At 36.7% G+C, this 15,000-nt stretch overlaps 2 protein-coding genes across 2 annotated transcripts in view; one reads left to right on the top strand and one right to left on the bottom strand.

The window, feature by feature from the left end:
- The window catches only part of LOC138027986 (uncharacterized), a 12,191-nt gene extending 1,085 nt beyond the window's left edge, over positions 1-11,106 (top strand). The window contains exons 2-12 of the mRNA XM_068875619.1: positions 124-309; positions 1,743-1,873; positions 3,395-3,616; positions 5,063-5,157; positions 7,025-7,154; positions 7,307-7,371; positions 8,034-8,210; positions 9,694-9,769; positions 9,848-10,048; positions 10,344-10,412; positions 10,652-11,106. Coding sequence (XP_068731720.1) covers positions 124-309; positions 1,743-1,873; positions 3,395-3,616; positions 5,063-5,157; positions 7,025-7,154; positions 7,307-7,371; positions 8,034-8,210; positions 9,694-9,769; positions 9,848-10,048; positions 10,344-10,412; positions 10,652-10,735 — 1,436 coding nt within the window. The 3' untranslated portion in view covers positions 10,736-11,106. The remainder of the gene's footprint in view (positions 1-123; positions 310-1,742; positions 1,874-3,394; positions 3,617-5,062; positions 5,158-7,024; positions 7,155-7,306; positions 7,372-8,033; positions 8,211-9,693; positions 9,770-9,847; positions 10,049-10,343; positions 10,413-10,651) is intronic.
- Positions 11,107-11,250: 144 nt separating this feature from the next.
- Positions 11,251-15,000, bottom strand: part of LOC138027988 (DNA-directed RNA polymerase II subunit RPB7) — a 7,215-nt gene continuing 3,465 nt past the window's right edge. The window contains exons 5-9 of the mRNA XM_068875625.1: positions 14,881-14,931; positions 13,350-13,415; positions 12,795-12,866; positions 12,030-12,063; positions 11,251-11,693 (exon numbers count right to left, since the gene is read on the bottom strand). Of these exons, the coding sequence (XP_068731726.1) occupies positions 11,680-11,693; positions 12,030-12,063; positions 12,795-12,866; positions 13,350-13,415; positions 14,881-14,931 (237 nt within the window). The 3' untranslated portion in view covers positions 11,251-11,679. The remainder of the gene's footprint in view (positions 11,694-12,029; positions 12,064-12,794; positions 12,867-13,349; positions 13,416-14,880; positions 14,932-15,000) is intronic.

Genomic DNA, 15,000 nt, shown 5'->3' with positions numbered 1-15,000 from the left:
TGAAGCAAAAGCAGGGGAAAAAAACTCAAAGATAGCTTGAGAGTATTCCGAAAAAAAATAGCTCAGCTAGTTTGAGATAACAGTGGAGAATTCCCTGCTGTAACTTGTTTTGTTTTATCTCAGTTCCACTCTCAATCCCACAATGTCAAGAAGCTCCAGTGTTAAGAGAAAAAAGGAAAGAGACTCTAATTCAACAGAAAACTGAAAAACAAACAGAGAAACCACCCGAGATGACAAAATTAAAGAGACGAAAACTAGAAAGGATAAAAGCACCAGTTACTGTTTTCAGAAAACCACAACAAGAAGAAGGCAAGTGTGGTTACTGTAGTAGTTTGTCTAATAAAAGCATTTGTTTCATTTTTAATCTTTCTCAGCATTTGAAGTAAAACAGCCAAAGAGTAAGTGGAAATGCTAGGGAATTCATTGAAATCCACCTTGTGTATGTTTTTCCCTACTGGAAAAGCTTGATCCATTGTAAATTTATCAAATCGAATGTGGTTCAGTGTTGGCTGTACTCTAATCGACAACGGCAAATTAGCCTTGATCAGATTGCAAGATTACAAGCAATTGTGGTAAAATTAACATTGGACTCAAGTATGAAAACTATTTTTATCTAAAGGTGTTCTCGTGGCATTTATCCAGGTTCAGCATTAATCATTAACTCTTCAAAATCAACTTACCATATTGATGCTCTACGGTGTTTTAAGCATTATGGATAATAATGAAATGAGGCAACACATTCCTGACCAGGGTACAAATCCAGTATAGGACCTCTGTGGCTGACAACTGATTGATCTACAGGAGTAGATACGAGAAAGTCATGCTTACCAGTAATTAATCACGATTACATTGGGAATTTGGTTTTGCGGTTTTCACCTTTTTTTAATTGGGTTTTTGGGCTTAGCATCTGTTTTGGTTTGTAATTTTTCCCATTGTTAGCAGTTGGTTTTCGGTTTTTGGCAAAGTAATACAAGCAGTTTTTCGGATTTGGTATCCGAAGCAGTTTTTGGTTTTTCTTAGTTGTACGGTTTCTTTCGGTTTGTCAGTCATGCTTGTCATCTGTGTGCACATTCTACAACATTACTCTATTTTCTCAGATTAGCCTTGTGGCACAGACTCAAGTTCGTGTGCTCCACGTATTACCAATGAATTAGTCTGCATGACTATTTCAGGGGTAGGGAGTGAGGGATAGGGCGTAGGGGTGGGGATAGTGAAGGGTACTATAGTTGAAACAACCTACCGGTAATTAACCTTTACAAAAATGCTAACCTGCCATTTTATAGGCGTGGAAAGTTGCAAAAATCCAAGCATCTTTTGTTCATGACCGAGTCAGAAGGGGAGTGGGTCTATTCTGGAGTTGATGTCACAAACTGATTTACATTGCATTAACTCTTTGTAAACATGCATGCAAAGTAGATTGTGACGTCAAGTCACAAATAGACCCACTCCCCTTCTGACTCAGTCATGAACAAAAGATGCTTGGATTTTTGCAACTTTCCACGCCTATAAAATGGCAGAATTTGTTAGAAAAGGGAAAAAATTGCCGCAATGCGTTTCGAACAGGTGCAAAGATTCACTTTAGTGAAAAAAATGTTTTGGGGTTAGCTATACATGTAGGGGCACTTTAATGCGAAAATGAAGCTAACTTTTATGGATATAAGAACACACGTATGCACTTTCTGGACATCTTACCTTTCAGTTGATAATAACAATATTGACATTTCAGTAATTTACACTTACAGTTCCAACAGGTGAAGAGCAGGAAATTGCTGTTAAGAAGATGCTGAATTATGTCAGCCAAATGCCATCACAAGAAACATTTCATCCTCCCCCTCTGCCTTTTGTCTTATTTTCGTTGGATGGCGCCAGCAACGTTAAGTACATGTACCATTAACCTGTCATTTAAAAGCACTGAAATTCAAAATTCTCTTCTGGTATCTAATCCTAGTTGTAAATACCTCTTACTAACCAAGTTCAAGGGCTGTACTGTAAATTAAGGCCCATGTATTTCCCCTTAGATTTACAGGCCATAAATTGAAGGGGAAAAACAAGGGTCCGTAATTTACAGTACCGACTGAGAGAACAAGGTTAGTAAAATATTTATTATATCTCTGAGGAAATCAGGTACGTGGAAAAGGAAGCTAGTCAAAGTCAAGTGGAAGGTTGAACTGCCACAAAGATTGCACCGTCAAAATCCGAAAAACAAAGTCTTCTTGGCTTTTTGAATTTGTTGCTTGCAAAATTAAGACAGTTTTGCTTGTTTATGTACTAACAGAAATGGCATGATAAACACTATAGAGAATATTTTATCAATTTGAAAGTTTCAATTTTAGTGAGCCGTACAGTACTGGGCGGTACTGTAGAATATGGCCCACTAATTTAGCCAATCACACCATGTGTACTATCTGAGATATTTAGAATAAGGACAATTAGGAAACAAGACATGCAATATTATCAGTGCAATGCCGTTTACATGTATAGTCAATGTTTTTAAGTTTTGTTTTTGATTTTTTTCCCTTTTGTTAACCTATTGGCTCCTCGTGCACCCTAAGACACAGACAATTTATTTTGGAGATGCCCTGTGTCTCTTTCACTTTTAAATCAGAATGTTGTCTCACCAACATTACTCTACAACGTAGAACAATAATGTTTTGCACTAACAAAATGACCAATTTTTAATAAACCAACTGCCAGCTTTAAATTTTATTGAAACCCTTCCTGACTTCCCACTCGCAGCTCCTTGCATGATGTACTTTTTAGTTTCCAATTTTGACCTGTACCTCAATACTTGACACCCTATGAGTAAAGGGGAAACTTCAAGCATGCGCTCTGTCCTTTGATCATTGCTTTCCATACTGCTCTATGAGTTTACACAATGGTAAGGGTAAAGCTATGTACACAAAAATTTGGTTTTATCAACAGGGTTGATAATGTAAATTGACCACCATTCAGGGATTCTAAAAGCTGACATTTCGAAATTTTTGTGTGCTGCTTCCCCACTGGTGCAGCACCACTCTGACAGTTTCTTTAGAAACTACCCCCTTTATTCATTTGTAAAGCTATGTAGTTGTGGTTTAGCATGAGCCAGGACAAGGTTTACTAAGCCTTTCAGCCCTCAACTGCTCCCCTTTGAAAGAGTAAAATTGTCTTGTGTCTTTTGTGTCTTTTAAAATCTTCAAGTGTGTACATGTCCCTCTCAGGAGGGAAAGGGGGAGGGTTACCCTTGAATATAGCTTGGAAGGGGAGGGTGGAATGAGATGTTATGACCATTAGTGAAACATTCCAACCATCTTGTGTCTTTTGTTCTTTTGAAGCATGAATAGTGAACAATGACCACAACTTTTGTTCTCCCTGTGTGTTTTTTGCCTGTTGTGCCTGATTTTTTTTAAAAAAGGAAGGAGATGGTCCTGAGGATAAGCCAAGTTCTTCTGAGAGAATCCAAGACTGTACTTACCTATCAAATGAAAAAGATGTTTCTCTATGGAAGATGATGATTGCGTTTCCCAATAAGCGCAATGTTTTTGTTGGAGGATTGAGTCGAGAGGTGTCATCTCAGATTTTAAATGCTGCATTCAAAACCTTCATCGTGGATGAAGGTGACAAAGATAAACTGAAGGTATATTATTATTTTATAAACTATCATTGCTTTTGACATAATTATGTAATGCCATGTACCATATAAAAGATACATGAAATTGGTTAAATTGTACTCTCTCTCACTTTACCATGATGGTGAATGACAATTAATGCAAATGGTATGGAAGAAAAGTTTATTGTTTGTGTTGATGCTATTATGCTGTTAAGGACGGTGCCTACTAATTCAAAGGTATTTTTGCACAGTTGTATGGATTTGCAGGAAAAGCTGATCTCAACAAGTGCTATTAAAATCCAAAAAGATAATTGGGGATAACCATGCATTAATTTTTTCAAAGATAATTAATCAACAGTATTAGTAAAAAGCTTTAAAATGCAAAGCAATGTAATTGGCATTCCTTTCCAAATTAAAGCTTAATTATCTCTGAAAAATGCCTGGATATCCATAATTTTCTTTTTGGATAGCAAGAGCACTAATGCTAAGTTCTGCTTTCTCCAAATAGTTTTAAACCGCGCAAAAATATCCCCTGGATTAGTAAGCACTACCGATGGGAAATCCGACTATGGGGAGAGGCGCAGAACGTATGCACAATAATAATAGTAGGCACTGTCCTTAAGTTGTAACTATTCATGCTTAAATCAGCAGGCTGCATTTGTGAATGTTTAGGTGTGATCTGCACATCATTTTATAGTCGTGAGTAATTTATGCTGTGTTGGTCAGAATGGTTTCAGCGAGTTGTAAGAGGTCTCCCATTATTTTCAATAAAACAATTTTTAATCTTGACGATACATTTTTGTTAGTAAAACTTTGTGAGTCACTCAAGATGGTTTATTTCTAATTTATCATGATGATTATTTTAGTAAAATAATTTATGTTTTTGACGATTTTGTACATTGTTATTCACTTATTGATAGAAATCTAGTGAGTGTGATTTCAACCATTGTGGGTATCTGATAATAGTTATGATTGATTAATAAAACATTATTATCATTAATAATAAATAATTATCAGGTTTATGAACATTTTATTGTGACAGGCGACGTCACTCAATGGGGCTGAGAACTAATTATGTATAGTACACCCTGTGCATCCAGATCTCATGAACTTGATGCCCTGCTCCTATAAAGTTAATGAGGATGTTCTTTAAATATCCCAAAGGGTAACTCTACAAGTGTTGAAATGTGACCTTCAGTTAATCTCCCTTACCTGTCAAGACTAGAAAATTTAGCCAAATGCAGATATAATTACAAACTAAGGAAGCAGCTTGCTTTCTCCTGAGTTATTTAAAGGTCCTGATTAATGAACCGACAACCTCCTTTATGTTAGGACAATGCCTAACCAGCTGCTCCAATGGCTTGGCAGAGTATACAGAAGAAGTTATAGATATAATTATGTGTGTTCTCCTTCAAAGTGAAGGAAACTTGCATAAGCAGCCATTGCCTTTCTTTTTGACCTTCTTTTTTTTAGGCACATGTAGTGTTGGACTTGAAAAGACATCAGTCCAGAGGTTATGGATTTGTCACATTTCCAAACCGAAGATCAACTGAGCTTGCTTTGATTTGGTAAGTTGTAATATGACATACCTCTATTCCAGAAACTTGCTTTTAGTCAGATTTATTGTTGTTAGATTATTATTGCATTAATATAATTATTTTGATCAATTGGCAGATTTCCTGCCATAAGAGGGCATTTAGCATAGCCTTGGAGATTTTATTTAATATGTATTGATTACTTGAAGACTGAATGTGGTAGTGGTTTTAACATGGCTATTTTTTAAACAATGGGGTTTCAAGCTACAATGGGTAGTTAACAAACTTAAGGTAGTGTTACATCATTATTCTCATTTCAGTGGATGGCATGGTGGTGAGAGCTCTCGCCTCCCACCAATGTGGCTCAGGTTTGGTTCACGGACCAGACGCCGTAAGTGGGTTGAGGTTGTTTTGGTTCTCTACTCTGCTACAAGGGTTTTTCTCTGGGTCCTCCAGTTTTTCCCCTCAGCAAAAACCAGCATACAGCTGATTCTAGCTGGCTGTAAACTGTGCTCCAAGGTCACACATGAACCTTATAACAGCAGCCAGAGGTGCCATAGTATGCTTTCGGTTCAACCTTGTTGAGCTGTGTCGTTGCTGTACTTGCGATGGCGATTAGCGTGACAATCACTATTATTATTATTATTATTATTATTATTATTATTATTATTGTTATTTCACATATACTGTATTCCTTCTTGGAATCAGTTATGTTTTATTTCAATTTAATTGTGTTTGCAGCATAATTTCAATTATTACCACTTACTTTAGAAAAGTTAAGTTTTAAATTATTAACCTACCAGTATTCAATCTTCAATAATACAATCTGAAGATGAATGCTTTACCAAGTTTGACATTAAATTGGATTCGTTTTAGTGCTGGCATGTGCTTCTGGCCTTTATGTTCATGAATAAGTGACACTGAATTTTTCAATCAATGCATTAAACTTTCCCTACTGACAGTCATATTTCCAGCAACAGTTGATGGAATACATGACTGTTAAAAATGCAAGGTGACTGATTTTCCACCAGTGACAATGCTGAACCATATTAAGGTTTGCTTACAAGATACTGGTATGAATGACTGCATTGAAAGAAAACAAAACTCTTGATTGAAATAAACTTAAACTTAAAGTGATCCATTTCTTGTATGTCAATGAAGGGCACAATAACATACGTGCCAACTCTCCCGGATATGGAACGAATCTCCCGGTCTCCCATACGTGTCATTAAATCTCCCGGATAAACACGACTCTAAACCTTTTTTCACAGACGTTTCTCCATTCTAGACTCAAATTTCATCCCCAACTTTGAACAAAATCGATTTTTTCAAACTCGTTTCATTTTTTCCTAATGCATTTCTTCTTCATCTCTGGGTTTCAAACACACGTTAATAGAACTAAACAAAATGGCTTCCTTTAGCTATCATAGCCATATAACCGATTGTTTGATTGGATCTCCGATTGACCAATAAAAATTCTTGACATAAGTACCCTGTTTTCCCGCAAATTCACAATGGCGGCAGAATATTCTTGTATTCTGAAGGAGCTGCGGGGGGATGGATGGATGGGTGCGTTTTTGGGGGGAGAGGAGGGAAGGGGGAGTGGGTAGGTTGATCGAGGGGGGAGGGGTGGGGAGACCGGATGGAAAAAATCTCCAGATTTTAGATCTCCATAGGTTGGCACCTCTGCAATAAGCCAATTACAATATTGTAAGTACAACTATTACCTATGAATTTCCCATGTTTTCAGTGAATTGTTTTATTCTCTCAGCATTGATTCAGAAGTTCCTAGTGCTTATTACCATTGCGATGTGCAGTATACCCCAGCCGTTAATCTTCATGAAAGAATGGTAGGCTGTAATGGTAAATAAATCAAGAAAATAATAATTGCTTTCAACAGCATGCAGGAATTTGAGATATATGGCCGCACTATGCAGTTAGGCTGGGGGCAGGAAAACCGAGAAGAACAACTGCTGAATGGTGAAGACTCCATATCCAAGGAAGCACAACAACAACAACAACATGCTCTGGTAACATTTGATTTTCCTTAATATTATATAATTTTGATTGAGTTATTGTGGTTCTTCATCTCTTCTCAGTGACAAGTTAAATTTCTTACACACAATTAAGTTATTCCAATTAGTGCCACAACTAATAATTATTTTGTTATCCTACTGTGTAGAAGTTGGACAAGAAGAAAGGAAAAGTGTTTTCTGATACTGTTTACCTCGATGACCCTTCCTTGAAGTAAGTCATGCTTAGTTACTAACTGCACTCTTAAAAAGAAATGTTCTAAAGGATTTGCTTGTTATGGTTGCTCATGCCAGCTAAGATTTAGAGCTTACAGTTTGTTTGAAGGTAGTGATGATAAAGGACCAGGACCTTAATCTATGCAATCATCCTCATCCAGGACTCATCTCTTCTGGAAAAACTTGCTGCTGATGTGAAAAAAAACACATGGTTAACAATTAACTCTCAACAACTTTTCACTCTCCATAAAATAAAGCAAACGTCTCTATATCATTACACCAGAGATGACCCTCGTCTAGGGTGCAAAATACTCATCATACTTTTTAAGGTCTTTTTTAATATTATTGCTTACCGGTAATTCTCTGCAATAAGCTAGAAACCTAGTGGTCTCCGACTCCTGGAATACCTTTCAGGGGAATCTAAGGCTTCTTGTTCCCAAATTGTGAGCTTTTACAACAAGGCTGCCAACACAGTGAGACAGTTGCTTCCATTCTCCCTTCTCATCTTTGACTTTGCTTTTGCATGTGTCATGCCTGTCCCCTTTTGCCCAGACTGCTTATTTCTGTCTAATCTCATTCCTCCCATGCCTTAGCCGAGCCAAACCTTGACTGGAAGTTATCATTATAGTGAAAATGGCTTGTAATAATTAATTTTTGCAGACAGTCTAAGAGATGCTCTTCAAGGTGGGACCAAGAGATGCCCAAGAAGAAGTTCCAAAGAACAGGAGCTGAAGAAAGTATGGATCAGGCTGATGTCACTACTGATCAAAGTATGATGAAAGTACTGGAGGGGCAGGTGTCAACAAATAATAATAATCGTCAACCGCTTTTTTTAAAGTAAGTTTTATGAAAAACACCCTTGCTCTTAGAATCAGATTAACATTTTAACATGACTTGTTTTCCCTCAGTTAAAATAGCAGTTTAGTGAATTAAAAGTTTTCTTACATGCAAGTCCCACAAGCATAAAATATTGTGTAGATGTTTGCTCCAAGCAATAAAAAAGTAATAGACCACAAATGAAGAGATGACACAACTTTAGTTTACACCTATATTTCGACCGCACAAAACGGCCTTCTGAAGGCGTAAACTAAAGTTGGCCGTCATATATAATGCTAAGGTAGAAAGTCCTCTAGTGATGATAATTTATCAGTGTTACTGCTTTGTAAATTCTCACAAAAGTTTCCAAGGGAACATGGATTTGTTTCCTGCAGTAATTGGCTCCCAGTGTTGTGGGTCGCGCAGCCTTTATCATTGCCTCACTGGTAGTACTTGTGTGTGATAGTTTGTAACTTGGGTAATTGTAAAGAAGAGCTCCCCAAAAAACCTGTCGGTCGACTGTCGGCCGTCTGTCGGCCGTCTGTCGGCCGACTGTTGGTAACCTGTCGGTAGTCTGTTGGCCGACAGTCGACCGACAGGTTTTTTGGGAAGCTCTTCTTCACAATTACCATAACTTGTATGTCTGGTGAAGCCAAAAAATAAATAATAAAAATGATCTAACCAAAGAACAAAATAATTAAGAAGCAGCAGCTAATCCTAGGTTACTTCAACATAAAATTACACTGCTGAGGTTTTTTGGTCGGGCAAAATTCAAAACCTTGGTTGGTATTTAAATTGGGAAAAGCCTAATTTAAACCGTCCAACAAGTTCATCACATCAACCTGACACTTACGCTTTAGGTTCTACATTCTTTCAAACACTCTCTAACTCACTCAAATATGTAATTCTTGTCACTTAATCATAATTAATTATGCATGTTTTGCTTAGTTGTTAGTAGTCCTAACGGTTTTTCAAATATTCTGTAACTGACGATGATGTTCGTAACATCGAAACATGTCTTGGAAATTAAAAAATGTCATAATCTTCTTCAAGATATGGATTAGTGTTATGGTAATTGGCTTTTGAACAACTTACCCTTGATCCTTTTAGTAACAGTAAACACTACTGTACAGGCAAAAGAACACTGATTCAGGTTTCAGGCTGATTTTGTTCTTATTTAAGGGTTACTTAGTGAGAAATCAGCCTGAAAGTGTTCTTGAAATGTTCTTAAAATTGGTGTCATAAATATGTCAAATTATACATTACTAGATGTACTTATATGCGGGTATTTACTATATTTTCATAAGTTCGCTTCCAGCAAATTAAAATTCCCCAAATCCCATAATGCTCGGGGCTTTTTAAGGAACATACTAAACTTGCTCTATTCTGAGAAGACGGCTTCAGAACTTTGTTGCCTTATATAGCTTGTCGTATAAGAATTTTATTTGTTTAATCCTAAATTGCTAGTAAGTGTTTTTAATGTTTTTTTTTTTTTTTATGTTAGTGATGCTCAAAGTGGTATGAGTTCTCAAATTATTAGAGGTCTTCAGTGGCTAACACATGACCAGAAGGTAGCACTGGTAAGAAATTAAGTTTACGGTACTGTGATCATTATTGTAACATATTTCCTGTAACTCACTAAAGCATTATGTGTTCAGGTCAAGCTAGCTTGTTCAAATCTCCGCTCTCAAGGAGTGCAAGGCCATCTTGGAGTTTTCGGCGTTCATTATGAGGCAGACAACAGTCGCTTGTATGTGGTGTGTGCTAAACATGTCACAGAGTCCCAGTTACATGATGAATTCAGTGAATTTGGATCCGCTCAGGTTAAACTCAACTGTGATGCTAATGGCCTATCTAAGGTAATTTTTTATTTTAATGGGTGAGGGACTCATTTTACTTTGAAGCACGCAATTTCCCGTGGTTGTCTCATTTCGCAATTCAATTAAAACCACATGAGAACTGTACTGTAGCAAATGGCCGCCAACATGGCGGCTGTGACATCATGTGAAAACTGAAAATTTTCCAGATCCAATTAAAAAGCAGTACTTTGTGTTCTGTTATTTTAAGACCCTGAATGGTGGTATGGCTGGTTCCCACAGGAAAGTCCAGTGTGCTCTCAGCCCAAGCCATCTGATCATCTTATTGTATTCACAGGGTTGTGCCTTTATTCAGTTCAGTGACAGCATGTCTGCTGAGAAAGCAATCAAACAGCTTCATGGAAAGGTTGGAGTACCAGCATAAGTAGAAACATGAGTTTTCAGTTTTCAGTAAAATTTGTGCTTTTAAAACCTTGTATGCTAGACTGCAAGTAGTAGTATGATATCTGATTTTGGCAAGCTAGTGAGAAGTGGCAGAAATACATGATGTGCAAAATTTGGAAGACATATCAACAACTCTCCTGCAGATTGTTTTTAAGTAAAAAGATGTATGTGTGCAAAAAAAGTTTCAATCCTTTATTCCAGATTGTTGGTGGCATGCCAATGAAAGTTATGGTTGCTGAACCCAAAGTTTGCAGAGGATCAAGGACAAGAACTGTGCAGCTTTAAAAGGAATGAATGGGTTGACTGTTGAAGCTGAATCCACTATGTTGTGTGTCCCACCAAGATAGTCAACCATATTATTCACCCAAATTGGGGCGACTAGTGAATATTTAAAACCATTCTCACCTATACCAGAGATGATTATACCAAAACAGTGGATAGTGTTAAAGGCTTGCTCTAATTGGCTACTCAAAGTCCAAATATCCTTTCTTATTCACCTAAAGGCATTTGCACCCAAAAATATTGTAATCATTGTAGGAATAAATGAGTTAAAATCATCTTTTTGTGTTATTATTATAATCTCACTGTTTTAGTATATACTACATGTAAGACACCTGTTCACCTCATTGTGGGTAGCTAGTGCCTAAGAGGTGGACATTTACAGAGCTTCAAAGCAACTAAGTACCGGTAGATATGTACCACTTGCTACCTCCACTTCAGTGAATAGTTTGAACTTTGAACTGTTTTCAGTTTGGTACGTGAGCTGATAACTGAGATAGAGTCAGCTAGTCAGAACAGTAGAAATGCAAAATTTCATTTTATTACTGGTAAACATTTATTTTAAGCAGAAGTAAAAAAAAAACATTGTATTGAAATATTATTGTTATCATTCCGTAAGTTGTTTCAGCCAAAAATGTAAAAATAAAATAAAATTACTATTCAGACATTAGGAAAGATTCCTTTGAAGTACAAATGTAGCTTGCAGTCTATCCATCCATTGGCTGGTTCAAATGTTTTTTGTATTGTAAATTAACTATAGTACAAGCGTTGCTGTGCTAAAGCACTTTGAGGTGCTTGCTCTTAAAAAAATTGTAATAAATACTATACAGCATGTTTGTCAAGATGGCATCAACCACCAGTTTATGTTTTAAGATTCTTGATGGCACTTAGTTCTGATATCATATGGTTGTTTGAGGTGATATTCTGTAAGAATATTTATCCCTTTCTTGTTAACTGACAAGACCTGCAAGAAAAAGAAAGGAAATAAGTGGAGGCATGGTGGACTCCAGAACCCAAGGTTGCAGGTGCAAGGCCTGGCTTCATGCTATTTCCTTGGAAAAAAGCTTTGTAGAAATTGCTACCGTTGACATAAGGCCAGGGGCAACCCTGCAATGGACTAACGTATTAGATCTGGTCATGTGAGCCCCAGCCACAAATGTACCACATAAAAGACACTGAAACAAGAGACCTTATGCTATTGACACCTCAAACACCCTAGAACATAAAGAACATGTACAGTATATTACACTATGTTGGAGTTGATTCTGTTAAGGATTTACATCTGTGAAGAGGCACTTACCTAAGTAGTCATCCATGAGAGATCCAATAGCAAACTGAAAAATAAACATATCAAGAAAATGTAAGTTTTTGTGAGTCTGGCATGATTTGCAATTTTGAAAAGATCACGAAATGTTTTAATTTGCAAAATATATTTTTGATGTGTCTCACACCTCAGACAATACATGTAATTACAAAATGATTTGAAAAAACTGTCTGGAATTATAACAACCTTGAGAAGGATGCATACCAGTAATAAACTATGGTACTATTATAATAGATTTGTAACAAAAAGAACAAAGATACATGTAGAAAGAATGCAACTACATTGTAGAATACTACATATTATGGAATCATCATACACGCTTTTCTAGGGTGTTGTAAAATTTTGTAAGAATTTTTAATATTTTGTAACTGATGAAGATGTAAAACATATTGAAACAAGTCTTGCATTTTAAAAATTTGTGATGTTTTTAAAAATTGCAGTAATTATTCAATTACCGTTTTGTAGACAATAGGCTATTTCTGAGTTCATGTCTGCCTCCTCTTCAAAGTGAGTCTAAGAGCGATGGTTTTCTTATGAAAATTAGCTTTGATTCTTAATGTAAAGTAGAACTAATTACCATCAGAAAAACTGCACACTTTGACTCACTTTAAAGAGGAGGCAGACATGAGCTCGGAAATGGCCTATTAAGTTTATATGATCATTAAATGATTATAACAAAATCGCTAATGAACATCAGTGCCTTCACCAGCCACAAAACACATCAATAATTATTGTACTTACGATATCTTTGGCATCTACCCTTGTTCCTACAATTCTAAGACGTATTTCATCATCTTGTTGAATAACAATGTCCTAGAGTTACAACAAAAAACAAAGAAAAAGTGAAATATTGGCTTGCGCCAATATGGCCACTTTTGTGTATTATTCATATTGAAGAAGCAAAAGACAATTAAAAACAATCAACAGCTCACTGTTCTTTAGTTTTTCAAAAGAGATTCATAAGTATTATTTAAGCTACTCTTGTATGTGGTTGAAGCTGGACACTTACCGGTATATATATGTCACTGGTCTGTTATGGAATAAAATTTAAATACAAAAATGCATCTATCCCAAACACTCTTCGAAAAGGCTCTTCACTGGCTTATAAAAGTTGTTTTTGGAATGGCATGCTCTAAATAGCTGAAGGAAAATCTGTTGAACACTTCCAAGAAGTGCTTTACTAGCGCTAATCTCTCCTTTGGAAACCCCAAGGGCCTGTTTATAGGATACTTGTACATCCCAAGAAAAAAAACTTAATGGAATTAATGAAAATACAATGCAGATCATTTGCCATACCTCATCTTGAGTCTTGTAACATGGTGGATTTGAATTTGGATCAAACTCCATATCAGATGGGATAGACTGGACAATATAAGACAAATAAACAACCAGACCAAAATTATCACAGAGGCTATGTCGAGACATGGAAGGGGGGGGGGGGGGGGTGTGGGGGTCAAAACAACTGCAACCTTACTTTTTTCATATTTCTGAGAATATAAGGAGAAGATAAAGGAATAAATTTTTGACAGAAGCCCAAGATAAAGTATATCTAATTTCCCATTATTAAAGTTAAAAATAATAAAATGAATAGCTTAATCTTATGGTTGAAAGTGGACTTTCAGAGGCTGCATATTTATCTTGACTTATTGCAAGACATGCCTTGGCATTCTACAATGAGAAAAATGGCAGTCAGCCCTTAATAAATGGATACTGCAATTTGGCAATCTGCATGTACATTAATGCTCATAGGTGTGACACTTATTAGAAAGAGACTCATTAAAACAAGTTCCCAAAAAGAGTACACTCTATGGGATGCTAACAGTTTTAATGCCTGTTCTTACAAAAGGGTGATGCCATTGAAATGATAAAATAATATGAATTTCCTGAAGTACAAATAAATTTAGCCTGCATCGCAAGTGTTCCTGTTCAAAATAGCCTGTGTCGAACAGGAACGATTGCTATGCAGCCTAAATAAATTAAACTAAATTGAACAAAATAGGGCATTTGAAGGGGTTACCATTCGAGTTTCCCTGCTAGCACAGGTCTCTTTTCTTTTGCATTCGCTGAGCTGACAAGTATAGGAAAAGAGACCACTGCCATGGATCGAAATTCACTGTGTTGAGCATGCGCAGAGGTTATTTAGCAACCAAATCCTCACGTAATACTTAATGCTGTGTGGACTCACTTAAACAATTAATAACAGTGTAATTACTGTAAAGGAATGGGCAGGAAACAGCAGGCTTAAGTCACATGTCATCGGTTATGTGGTTTGACGAGTACGGTAGTGTCCAAGGTTGTGGACAGCAGTTGGATCAAAGTGAGTTTCAACCCATAGCAGAGGTCTCTTTTCTCGCACTCAGTAGCCCAGCCAACGCAAAAGGAAACAGACCTCTGCTAGCAGGGAACTTTTGAGTATAAAACCATGGTCAACAGCTGCAGGCGCCAACATTGTAACGTGCACAAGCACATAGCTAATAAATTATTGCCATTTGTGAATCTGATTAAAGGTTACACAACTTTAATTTAGATGTAATCTGACTGTGGCATCCCATCTAAGGAGTCTACGGCAGTATTGCTTCAACACTAAGAACGCTTGCCTTTCTGCACTGCATTTGGTTGGATTTTGAACCTTGGGAAGAGGGATTCTCAAACTCTTCTCCAAGTGTTTTCTGCATAATTTGTTACCCCCAGGTAAATACAACATGTACCTAAATCATTCTGCACTTTTAAGACTATTATTATTGCTGTTGATGGAAAGGGCCCTTGATTAAAGAAACTGAATAGAGAGAGAAAGTAAGGCCTGAATAGTGGTTTGCTGGTTACTTACATGCCTTGATACAAAACATGAAAGGGGGCCAATCTCTGTAAACAGCCCAACCTGAGAGTAAAGATTTCATCAAATTCTGTTTAATACCAAGAGCTTAGCGATATAATTATCAAGAAGAGC

This window comes from Montipora capricornis, chromosome 12, assembly GCF_036669925.1.
Source record: "Montipora capricornis isolate CH-2021 chromosome 12, ASM3666992v2, whole genome shotgun sequence".
NCBI lineage: Eukaryota > Metazoa > Cnidaria > Anthozoa > Scleractinia > Acroporidae > Montipora > Montipora capricornis.
Note: the sequence above shows the minus strand (reverse complement) of the source record. Positions and strands in the feature narration are given on the sequence as shown.